General features: G+C 39.7%; 1 protein-coding gene across 1 annotated transcript in view; it reads left to right on the top strand.

The window, feature by feature from the left end:
* LOC108411213 (solute carrier family 25 member 10) overlaps nucleotides 1-12,567 on the top strand; it is a 31,869-nt gene extending 19,302 nt beyond the window's left edge. Inside the window, exons 2-11 of the mRNA XM_037543637.1 lie at nucleotides 533-652; nucleotides 2,103-2,211; nucleotides 3,364-3,412; nucleotides 3,574-3,615; nucleotides 4,427-4,470; nucleotides 6,395-6,465; nucleotides 6,561-6,653; nucleotides 6,914-6,991; nucleotides 8,560-8,616; nucleotides 9,755-12,567. Coding sequence (XP_037399534.1) covers nucleotides 533-652; nucleotides 2,103-2,211; nucleotides 3,364-3,412; nucleotides 3,574-3,615; nucleotides 4,427-4,470; nucleotides 6,395-6,465; nucleotides 6,561-6,653; nucleotides 6,914-6,991; nucleotides 8,560-8,616; nucleotides 9,755-9,856 — 765 coding nt within the window. The 3' untranslated portion in view covers nucleotides 9,857-12,567. The remainder of the gene's footprint in view (nucleotides 1-532; nucleotides 653-2,102; nucleotides 2,212-3,363; nucleotides 3,413-3,573; nucleotides 3,616-4,426; nucleotides 4,471-6,394; nucleotides 6,466-6,560; nucleotides 6,654-6,913; nucleotides 6,992-8,559; nucleotides 8,617-9,754) is intronic.
* The last annotated feature ends 225 nt before the right edge of the window (nucleotides 12,568-12,792 follow it).

Raw genomic sequence — 12,792 nt, 5'->3', positions numbered from 1 at the left:
TTATGATGATAATAGAAAACAGTAATACGATCGTGGTGATGATGGAAATGATGGTGTTGCTTCTAGTGATTAAGGTAATGACGATGCTTGTGATGGTCATGATATCCATGGTTAGGTAGAAGGTTATGATGGTGATTATTGTGACGATGGTGGTCACGGTGATGAATAGGGAGGTGGTGATGTTTGTGAAGATAGCTCTGATAGTAAGGATGGTGATGATGTTATTATAGTGACTGTGGCGGTCCCCTAAGTTTTGAGGACTGTGGTCATTACAGTACTGTTGGTGGCCGTGATGTTGATGATTATAGTGATGGTAGTAGTCATGACACTGATTGAGGATAATGATAAAGAATATAGTGGTGATGATGATGATGATGATGATGATTAACCTCTTGAACGGAACCTCAGTGATTCCTCACTCCTCCTGACACGAGTCAGTCAGTTCGATTTGAATTGTATCCGTAGATTTGCTGAATAAAGCATTAGTAAGATGATGATGATGATGGTAATGGTGACAACGATGATCTTGCAGGTGCACCTGCAGACGCAGCAGGAGGTAAAGATGAGGATGGTTGGCATGGCGATGCATGTGGTGAAGAACGACGGAGTGCTGGCGCTCTACAACGGCCTCAGCGCCTCTCTGTGCAGACAGGTGAGTGTGTACCTCTGAAATCAGGTAAAAGGACATCAGTTTGTTATTAACCTCTCTCTCACACACACAATACCTAGATAATATACCACTATCACTGATATCAGTTGAGCAATTTAAAACATCAAAGTCGCAGACCATAAATCCATGAATGCTCATGGTCCGTGCCTCATGGTTATGGTTCCTCAGCTCCGGTGTCCATCATCATCACCATTATTATCTTTATTCTTATCAGTAGATCCTCCCTCCTTGATCTGCAATAGAGAGGGTGTGAACTCTTGCGTGGGAAGGGTTTAAAACTGAGAGTTTGAGCTCCAGCCCCCTCTAGTGGGTGTATTTGCACATTGCATATGAGAGAAATCACTGGCCTCACTCTATATTAAGTGTCTAAACTGTGTAGTTACATGTGAACACATGCTACAGCAATGTAACCACTGTGTTTTAGTCACTGTTACAGATGGAAGCGCACCCAATGTAATTACACACGTGTATCAACTTCAGTTTTGCCTAACGCAACTACACAAGTGTATCTTAATAGTTGTAACAGCCTGTTCTCGCTAATATAATTACACAGGATAATAACATGGTAATTATAAGGTAATTTTATTTGGAATCAGACTGGAACAGCTTTTTTCCCCCAGCAGTAAAAGGAAATATATATTGGCTTAAATTAAGGCATTATTTACACTGTAGCCGCCAGCTTTCCTGACATTTAGCTGGTGTTTATGTTGTTAGTGCTGTGACCCTGTAACCAGTTTCAGCTTTAAACCAGTCTGTAATGAGTCAGAACAGCAGACGCCCCCTCATATTAACATGTAACTTGCTGCATTTCCCCCAAAGCAACGTCTACATTACCACTCCATTATTACACAGGACCAACATAACAGCTACACAGGACCTGCCCACTTATTATAAAGTGTAACTTTAACTCTACACTAGAAAGCTCCTGTGTAGTTGTTATAAAGCTATAGTGTAGTTATTAATCACTGTGATGTGATTAGGTTACCTTGTTACAACACAGTTATTCCACAGCACAAAATGTGGTGTAATGTAAAAGATACTTCCTTTAACTTCTGGGAAAGACTTCTGATCTGTGGTTTATCCAAAACGTACACTTGTGTAATTACATAGGCTGTAGCTCTCTAATCCAGAAACATTGGCTAAGTCAACAGTACTTCAATTGTTGTTGCATATGTTATTCATGTGTAACTACACGGTTATTAGTGACACTTGATATAAAGTGGGACCAAATCATGTTTGTTGTGTAGTTGATGTAGTTGTGTAGCTTAAATGCAGGTTTGGTATCAGCCCTAGAGAATAATGATGGCCTGAAACGATGACATGCTCGCCTGTTCACAGACTAAAGCAAGCAGGGTATCAGCAGGGTGGGGTTACATTTCAGCCTCTCTCTCTCTCTCTCTCTCTCTCTCTCTCTCTCTCTCTCTCACTCTAGATGTCGTACTCTCTCACCAGGTTTGCCATCTATGAAACTGTCCGAGATATGATGGGCAGTCAGGGGCCCATGCCTTTCTACCAGAAGGTGCTGCTGGGAGCATTTGGAGGTAATATGCTTGCACTTACACGCCCCCACAGCCTGACACAGATAGTTTATCTCTCCTACATTCACCGGTTTGGATGATGAACGTCTCATTCATTTGGGGGGGTTGTGGGGGCAGGATCTCCTGCTAACAGACAGCTGTGAGGGCGAATCTGTGCTCTCGCCCAGACAGAGCACAGCAGCAGATCACAGTCTTTATTCAGCTGGACGTAGTGCTTAGTAAAATAATACAATTTCATATCAGTTTCTCCAAATTAAAATCAAAGACCATAAAGCCGTGCATGCCAGTGGTCAGGCCTTCATTTTGATGGTTCCTCAGCTCTCGTATCAAAGTCCACAGCAGTCCACAGTTTACTCAACATGCCGGATTCTGACCATTTATTATCATAAGCAGAGGGCAGAAGGTTTAAGGCTGGAGGTTTGGTTCACCAGGGATTGTTGTTGAATGAGTGCCCCCTCTAGTGGCTGTATTTATACACTGGACAATGAGAGAAACCCCTTCGTAAAATTGGACAAACGGTTTTTATGGGCCAATCAGAGCTCAGATAACATTGAAGAAATGCAGAGCAAAAGTTTGATGGGCAGTTGAATTTTATATTTGCATATTCAGATTTTATTCTGAATGGGGGGATAAATGTGTTTATCATTGTTAGAACCCAATCAGCTTTCATTTAGTTTACATCTGACACTGATGTTGAACATGTTGATTTTGAGCTGTGGTAACTGCTATGAGAGTTTAGTGACTGTCAACAAATTGCATTGCGAGTGGCAATCATTGGGGTCCAATCACTATTTGCAATAATGTTGCCAGTATAATGATTTGTGTTGTTTTTAATGGTATTAATTTATAATCGTTGTAGAGTCTCAGAAAATGTTTTCTAAAATTCCACACATATTGGCCTTTTGATCCTGGTATGGTAAGCAACACGTTTTTAACAAATAAGTCACTTTTTGGAATTTTTGAAAATTTGAACGTGAGTCGCGTTTCTGTAACCGACCTCAACGACATGCTACAGCCGTAGTATTTACTCTAGTATTTTAGCCTCAGAATACACAAGTTTTAAACACTAGTAATACCATTCCAGTTTTCTTCAAGTACTTTCTTCTGTACTGTCACCTTAATCACTGTTCATTCCTTTCCATGTCTGATCTGAAGGGTTTACTGGAGGTTTCATTGGGACACCAGCGGACATGGTTAACGTCAGGTGTGCTGCCATAAATACATGCACTTATGTTTGTCTTCACTGAGTCAGTCTGCTTTGGTTTTTAGTAAATGCCTGTAATTGTGTGCAACAAGCCATATATTAGGGTCATACACTGTATGTTGTGCATATTTGTGAACTCATGAATTGTTGTTGTTGTTTAGGATGCAGAACGACATGAAGCTGCCCCCTGAGCTCAGGAGAAAGTAAGTTCGACCTCTACACTCTATAGCCATAACCTGCCTTTGAGATTAGCAGTACTGTAGTTTCACAAGCCAAACGTCTGCCTCGGATTGTTTTCTGTTTAACATGCAGTGTTTCGCAATTTTCAAAATGATGCAACAGCTGAACTTTGTGAAGCAAACGTGTGAGGGGTTTCTCACTGATTACTCACTAAAAACTTTTTTTATTTTCCAAATCCAACACTGTACATCTGGACTGTAGAGCAGGAAGCCTCCTCCCATTTGACTGACAAACAGTGGTGCACAGATTTCCATAATAATAATAAACAACTTTCCGTTAAAGGCCTCAGGAAGTTGAATTTTCACAGTAAAATTCAGTGTTTTACATTTTAAAATTGTATGTATTAAAATAAAAACTACAACTCCTTGCCATAAAAACACAAACCACATGTGCGAAAGCTCCAGGGAAGGTTGGTGATGCCTCCTACGCTGTAGACTAGGGTTCAGTCCCCCACCTGGGTAACCACCCTACGCTATACCAATAAGAGACTCCCAACACCGCCTTCGCCTACCTGCGTAAAATGATCAGATAATAAGTCGCTCTGGATAAGAGCTTCAGCCAAATGCCATAAATGTCAATGTAATGTTTCCATCTTCATCAGTGAGTCTTTAGATGGGCCTTTTATTCGATTTTAATTTACATATTCTCTTTTTACTCCATTATATTTATGTTGAGAGAAACACCTGGGAAAATCCCGTATATCTCTACTTAGTAAATAAAAGTTTTTAAATGCTTAATTATCTGAACTGAGTTCATCATCATCTCTTTCATCAGCTACAAACACGCACTGGATGGACTCTTCAGAGTGTGGCAGGAGGGTGAGTGAAACCTCTCGAGCTCAGACTGTATCTGCATGATAGCTTTAATAGTAATGGCACAATTCAGACTGCACTCTTTAAAAGGCTACTGAATGAATAATCTGCCTTCGTGTCTTCACTGTCAGAACAAAGCCTCGTATCTCCGAAAGAATAGCCCTGCAGGACAATACCTTCATAACTACATGGAAGTTAATGGAGCAAGACTTGTTCTGTATACTTTCGGACTGTTTCTCTGGTTCTGCAGGGTCAGTGTCCAGAATTACCCACTCAAACACACCTGTTTATTGTTAGGTTTAGGAGGTGTGTTGCCATATATACAGCTCCAAACTTTGTTAGACACCGGCCCTCCAGGACCAGGGTTGTGCTCCCCTAATGTAAACCTATGGAGTCAAAAAAGGGTAAAGATTTTGAGCTTGAAAAAACAATACTCTGAAATGTACTGACATTTTAACTTGTGTTTGAGCGGCTACATGTATACGCCAATCAAATTCACTAATGCGTAAACATTTTTAATATATAGAAAGAATTTTTGATCCTGTGTATATCTACAAATTTACAAATTTGTTTAGAAAAGATTAAAAAATAAATAAATGAAATGATGTGAATGTGTGAATCAGTCCTTCTCAAAAGATTTACGGTGTGCCAGACGATAAAATCCCATGAAAAGTCTGAAGTTCCAAGTGTGACAGTACAACTCCACGAGCACGTCCCGGTTTCTGTTTGTGTGAAGCTCTTTTTTACAACTATGGACTTTTTGACCCTGTTTTGATGGCAAATTGAGGGACCAATAGGAAAGCTTGAACCAGACCAATCAGAATGCGAGTTTGACTTATGCAACCACAGCCCTAACTGGTTGCTGGCAGTCAAAGCTGATGGTACCCACCTCTGTGATCGAGGGCATATGTGGACATATCGGTATCTATGATTCTATAATATCTATAATATGATTAGAATGCCAGGAATCGGAATGCATTGGAATTGAGTTTAGTTGAGTTCAGTTAAACGAAATTGATTGGAATGTGGTTGAAATGTAATTGAACTGAATGGAATGGAATTGAGGTTAATGGAATAACATGGAATGGATTGGAATTAAATTGGTGTTTAATTGAATTATGTTAAAGTGAACTCAACGGAATGTAACTGAATAACATCGAGGAGCAGTCGTGGGCTGGAGGTTAAGGATCTGGCCCTGCGACCGGAAGGTTGCCGGTTCAATCCCCAGCGCCGACAGTCCATGACCTAACCCCCAACTGCTCCCCGGGCACTGTGGATAGGGCTGCCCACCGCTCCGGGCAAGTGTGCTCACTGCCCCCTAGTGTGTGTGTTCACTAGTGTGTATGTGGTGTTTCACTTGCATGGATGGGTTAAATGCGGAGATGGAATTTCCCCGGTTGTGGGATCAAAACAGTATCACTTACTTACTTACTTACTTAGATTGGAATGGAGTTTAAGTGAATTAGGTCAAGCTGAACTGAACTGAACTGAATTGGAATAGAATTGAATGAACTGAAATGCAGTGGAATTGATTTTAGTTGAATTCACTTAAACTCAGCTGAATGGAATAAGGTTGAAAGGAATATAATTGAATTGAATGGAATTGAGTTTAGTTGAATTCAGTTGAACTGAGCCCATCGGAATGTGGTTAAAATGAATGTACTGCATGTTGAGCTGTAATTGAATGGAATAACATGGAATAGAGTGGAATGGAATTTAACTGAATTAGCTTAAAGTGACCTGAATGAAGTGTGATTAAATGGAACCTAATTGAACTTGATGGAATGCTTTGGAGTCACTGGAATACAAATGGAACGGATTGGAAAACAGCAGAATGAATGTAATGAATATAATCCTGTTTGGGGGTAAAAACCGTAGACAAATAAAACCAAAGTGAATTGAAAAGCTGATTTTGTTTCCTTTCTGCCAGAGGGAACGAGGAAGTTGTTCTCCGGAGCCACCATGGCGTCCAGTCGAGGAGCTCTGGTCACTGTAGGACAGGTGAGATGTGAGATGAGATGCATGAGGAAATTACGCATAAGGAACAGAAGATGCCTGATGATGTAACTGTTGAACTTCCCTCTCTCTGTCTGTAGCTGGCGTGCTATGACCAGGCCAAGCAGCTCGTCCTGAGCACAGGAGTGATGGGAGATAACATTCTCACTCACTTCCTGTCCAGCTTCATTGCCGTGAGTGTTGCCTAATCGGCAACTCGTCTGATTGGATAGTTTTCCTACACGTTAGTGAAGAACAGTAGAATCAGTCCTCAGTCATGTCCTCTAAACACTCTATGCTCACTTTCTTTATGGATGCAGAAATAATGTTGAATCTGAATATGAAGGGCTTGAATCTGTAAATAAAGTGATACAGTGGTGCCCTCTAGTGGTTACCCCTGTGTATTACGCCAAGATTGTTTCATGGTTTCATGCTCCTTCTCTCTCTCTTTAAGGGAGGATGTGCTACGTTTCTCTGTCAGCCGCTGGATGTGCTGAAGACACGACTAATGAACTCTAAAGGAGAGTATAGAGTGAGTCTCTCTCTTTTCCTACCATCCTTTCTTTTAACCACCTCTTTTAAAGCTACTTAATGGGCCACGCGAGCTTCCATGCAGCCTAATACCTCTTTAATAATCTGATTAATAGCTCGATCAGATTAGACTAGTCCGATTGAGGCCACATGGAATACAGTTTCTGTCCGATCGGTAATCCTGTACATAATCCGTTAAATAAAAGAATAATAACGGTGTAAACGCCTGTATCCGATTACATTCCCTATCGGAACGTGTTAGTCCGTTCTGCATGTGCGTCGCGTCATAGTAAAAATGTATAATGTTCAACACGGCGGAGCAGAAACTGGTCTGCAGAGGAGATGAAGTTCATGCTCTGACCTTTAAAAGACGGCGGTGGGACGGACGTCCAGCTTGTGCGTCTCAGAACACGACGTCTTCCTCTCGGCCTTCTTTAATAAGGACGTGTGAAGGACGTTTTCCTGAGTCTGACGTCATTTTAAAGCAGTTAAAAACACAATCACTGCTCACTGCTGCTCATCTCACTCTGACTGGGCTCATTGTCATGGTAACACCTACACTAAGTGGTTCTCTACGCATGCCCATCATTTTAGATCAGATTTCTTGAAATGTTCCATCTGATTGTTGAGTAGACTGAGAATATAAACAACCTCAGTCTTAATCGATAACCGGAATGAATTCAGTCAGATTGGCAAAAATCTCTGTATGTAAACGCAGACAACGACAACGACAACGACAACTGCTGATTATTTAAATTTTTAGAGCTGCTTGACTTGTGACCTTCACAGAGCCAGATTTCAGACTAGATTAGCAGCTTTAATCGCTTAGCGTGGCTAAGAACCAGACCATCGGAATTTTGTTTAATAAAATATTGAGAATGATCAAAGATTAGAGTCATTTTCATGAATGACGATGTTCAGTTTGATTAACATCTCTCGTTATCGCTGGTTAGCATATCTGTTTTTCTTTTCAAAGACAGTCTTACTGTATTTTTTCCAGCAGGCAGGGTTGCCAGATCCAGCACAAATCTCCAGCCCAAAGACTGAACTCCTGCATGCTCTAAATCTCACATTTAGAAAGATAATATTCATAAGACATTTTAATCTAAAGAAGGTTTCAAGGGGGTCATTATAGTTTGGACGAGGAGGATGGTGTCCCCTCGCGTTTCCCCTCAAATCGAGCCCTGGCTGGCAGTAAACAGCTGCAACTTAACTACTTAATTATTTCATAACTTAACAATTAAAGCTTCAAATCAAACGCCTGGGTTGCTTTTAAAAACATGATGTTGTCGAAGAAAAGACCTTTCTTTAAATTCAGCTTTATATCTTCTTTGAAAGAGGTAATTACTGGAGGAAAAGCAGCTGTTTTCTGCTGGTGCTGGCCGGCATTTAGCTTAAGATTAGTTTTCCAGACGGATAAAGTCTGCCATGCGGAATTGCACATACTGTCAGGCAAACACCCGATTAAGAGGCAGTTGACAAAGTCCTGATAGTTGAGGCCATCTGCTGTAGGCTGAGTGAGTCTTATTGTGCCTCTGCCTCGCCTCATGTGCGTGTTTGTGTTTGTAGGGAGTGCTGCACTGTCTATCAGAGACTGCCAAACTAGGACCACTGGCCTTTTACAAGGTAAATATAGAGTTTTATTATTTATTATAACGTCTATTTGCTAAAGGTTGAGTTTCTATTCGTTGTATTTATGTATGTTTTTTATTAGCATGATGTAATCATCATAGATAATAGAGGTGTGTTGTTATAGTTGATCAGTTGGCATAGAGCAATATAAAGACTAGTATATATATATGTATAAATCACTCTGAACAATGCCTGTTGTCCTCTACATTGTGTGTAAATCTCATGATGAATCAAGAAATGGACTTAGAAAAAAGTCTGGTTCCATTGACTTGCATTAAAAGTATATTTTTTTCCTTCTCCTGTAAAGTTACCATTTTGGAGATACAAGGTTTTCCTCCAACAACAGCGATATACATATATACATAGATCTAGGGCTCCTAAAATACTTCTCGTTTCTCTATTGTTACAACTAGAATGAGTACAATTTTCACAATGTAAATTTTTCTAGGTCTAACTTGTAAGAGACAAAATTAGATCCTGAAAACATACTTTCAAAAAATTGAGTACACTTTACATGCTGCACTACACTAAATCCAGTTTAACAGGACTAATTGTGCCTCTTTGTAATGAAACACTGAATAAGCGCTGATGTACTGCTGATTTCGATCATGCTCAGAAAAGCACATCATGACAGTTTGTCGTTTATAAACAGTAACAATAAGTAGTCGTGTTGCCCAGCCTGTATAACCAAGAAAGGTGGGAAGTTTTAAGTGTAGAAATGTAACCTAATAACATAGAGCTGGTGAGTCTCTTGTAGAGAAGCTCGACCAATCAGAACCAACCGAACACCCATGTGCTGTGACATCACGGCTATACCAAACTGGCTGTCTGATACTCTACATTAAGCATTCGAGCCTTAAGCAGGAAAAGTGCCTGTGCTGGCCAAAAGAATAAAGAGCCCAGGACCTTCATTTATAGAAATCACCCACATTTGCCATCCACATATAGATCTACACCTACATATATAACATGCATCGTCACACAACAGTACTTTTCCCTCACCTAGGCTTTTGTTCTCTTTAATGTCCAGTTTTAGGTAACACCTCCAGTGTGGATTGTGCCGTGTTTTCTGCTGATTATTTGAAATGTGCTGAGATTTCCTGTTAACAGCTATACTTCCAATTGATTGCAGGGTTTAGTTCCGGCTGGGATCCGACTGGTTCCGCACACGGTTCTGACCTTTGTGTTCCTGGAGCAGCTGAGGAAATACTTTGGAATCAGAGTGGTCAGTTGAGTCTGCACAGTGGACAGCGGGCCTTGTGACCTCGTACTGCCAACATTTCACCACCAAGCTGCAACCTGGACTGAGCTGGAGCTGAGAGTGCACCATATTACAGTCGAGATGCACAGAGCCGAAACTGAGCTGTCTTCCAGCTCCATTAATACAAACACTCACTCACATTCACTACTACGTAGACGCCTAGGTAGATAGATCCTCTACAACTGACCCTTGACTGGACACTTCCGGTGTTAATGCCCTTTTAACGACTTTAAGTTCCACATGCTGTAACTGTAAATAACTGTTTTGATCTGCAATTATAATTGTCGTTTTGCTGTAGGCTTCTTTTATGAATGCAGTTACATAACGACATACTAGTTATTCACATGATTTCCATTCAATTTACTGAATTCCGAAGTCTGAATTTTTGGGGGTTTTTTTGGTCAAAAAAAGACATTGTTTAAAAAAAAAAGGGTTTTTTTTGTTGGTTTGTTTTTAAGACAACAGCAAATTTTCAACAAATTGAATTTTATAATCATATTTTTTTTTCAAAATTGTTTTGCTAAAGATGTGATGGCACTTCACACTCCTAGAACTGGTAGCATCAGGTGATTGGAGTACTAACTAGGGGGTGGAATTGGGAAAATTCTGGAAAAGTCCAAAAGAAACCCAAAAAAACTTGTTTTAATGAGCAACATGTCAGAAACAATGTGTAGAAAACTACAGCCAATGATAAATGAGACTTTTAAGGGTGACAATACAGTAGTTTTCTAGTGGGAACAAGATCACAAGCGAGTAGATCCAGTCATTTCTTTCATGTTTACGTAAACATTCCCCAGCCTAACTCCCACTGTGGGACCGCCATACAAACCCATTCATCACATTCAGATCCTGCATTCCACACGGCTGATTCTTCACTACGAAGACGTGCACACTTGATGAAAGCCTGGTGGCAGTGTAGACACGACTGATTTGAGACGAGGCCAGCAGTTTTACAAACTAGGTTGTAGCCTATGGATTACATACTGGAAGTAGGTAGTAAGAGCAGTAGATGAAAATGTACATTAACTACATTAATTGTAATACATTTGAGAAATTTTTGATTGTTTTCAGGGACGAATGCTTGAGTGCCTTGATTAAAGTGTGTATGTTAATCCGATTCTCTTCACAGTTGGGGTCAGTTCAAAGTCATGCATGTTCTTTTTATTCAAATTCTCAATAGCAGCCCATTTCCAAGCTTTTTGCCCCCAACACAATAGCTTATAAATTGAGTCCTTGAGCCGCTCCTGGTGAAATTGCATGGACGCCAGCCGTCCTTATGGTGCTCTGTATTGTACACACGTATACACATAAAAGCTGGCAGCCCCGTCAATTTTAAGGTACTTTATTTTGCATAACATATATTTACTGGAATTACTTGTTGCCTGGATTCAATCTGCCATTTAATAGAGTCCAGGTCCATAAAAAGAATTGAATCTATGCAGATGCCAGTTTGTATGTGGAGAAAATAGTATGTAATCATGATAGGAAATTGAATGTGGTTTGTATAAGATGCACATTGACATGTTTGGACTGATATTTTTGCTTCTATACAGACTCGATTGCTGTATTTTCTGGGAAACAATGATGTATATCATGCAAAATGGGACACAAACACATTTCCATGCAATCTGTTAAGTTTGATTAGCTGACGTGTATTTTCATTATAATGAAACCGCTCTGCGGTCAGTAGGGATGGGCAATATGCCAAAATATGTCATGATACTACAAGACATTTTCACAATACACCATATGAATTACAATATTTAGTTCTTCTGTTATTAAACTAAGTTGATGAACTAAATGAAACCTGTAGCGCTACATAAAAGAAATTGCTGCTCGTATCTCCTTTTCAGTTTTTAGCATCATTTGAAAATGTCTGTTGCTCTTCACATTGTGTGTAAGTGTTACGATGAATGAAGCACAAGAAATGAACCAAAATGACTTGGAAAAAGTCTGGTGCCATTGACTTACATTAAAAGTAGAGTATGTTTTTCCTTCTTCTGTAAAGTTTCAGAGGTTTTGTTCTGACAAACGATGAAATACTATGATTTGCAATGATTTTTATTCAGTGTTTTACTAATTGCACTAAATCCATTTAATCAAGCCTATTTCTGTAGTCATTGTTCTTTAAGTACTAACGATGTCAAACTCAGATTCGAAACTCAGAAAGCATATCGTCCCATAATTTATCACGATTCTGGTAAAGTATCGTCACATTGCCCACCCCTAGCGGTCAGATTGTGAACTTTGGGTTTATTCCTGTAATATTTATAGTTTTCGATACTTTGTAGATGATGTGATGCTGCTGTAGTGAACTGCACTACTGAATGACTATGAATTGTTTGTTAGAATGTCTAATGAATGAAACTCCTGTTTTTAATCTCACTCTGTGATGTTATGTATGACACTGGCCTTATCTAACTGACGCCTGAAGAGGGCACTGTGTAGTTGTCAGATTACAGATTACGTCGACTGACTGTACACTATGTTCAAAAGTTTGGGGTCAGTGTTGTCTGTAATGTGAAACCCATTTAGTTGGGGAGTCGTGTAAAATTTCAGCCTTTAACAGAAAATTTCCATTATCTGTAATGTGCAAATAAATATGAAATGATTAATAGACCTGTAGATGACTGTACAGTGATAAAGCTGCCTAACATTTGAAAATTAAATTCTATAGACATTGACACAGAATTTGTCGTTTTTCAATGTGGGAGATCAAATCTTGAAGCAGATAATGCAACTATCTGCAAAACGACACCATATTAATTAAAGTTAGTAACGTTTCTGTTCACACAGTTTCTGAAATATTGAATGAAGCTGAAAATATCTTGGCAAAGTAAAATTTAACGATAGTGTGTAGGTTATTATTGAATATATAAAAAAGTTCTTAACATGACATTTGGAAATGT

Source organism: Pygocentrus nattereri, chromosome 12 (genome assembly GCF_015220715.1).
Source record: "Pygocentrus nattereri isolate fPygNat1 chromosome 12, fPygNat1.pri, whole genome shotgun sequence".
Classification (NCBI taxonomy): Eukaryota; Metazoa; Chordata; class Actinopteri; order Characiformes; family Serrasalmidae; genus Pygocentrus; species Pygocentrus nattereri.
The sequence above is the reverse complement of the archived record's forward strand: the minus strand, read 5'-3'. Positions and strand labels throughout refer to the sequence as shown.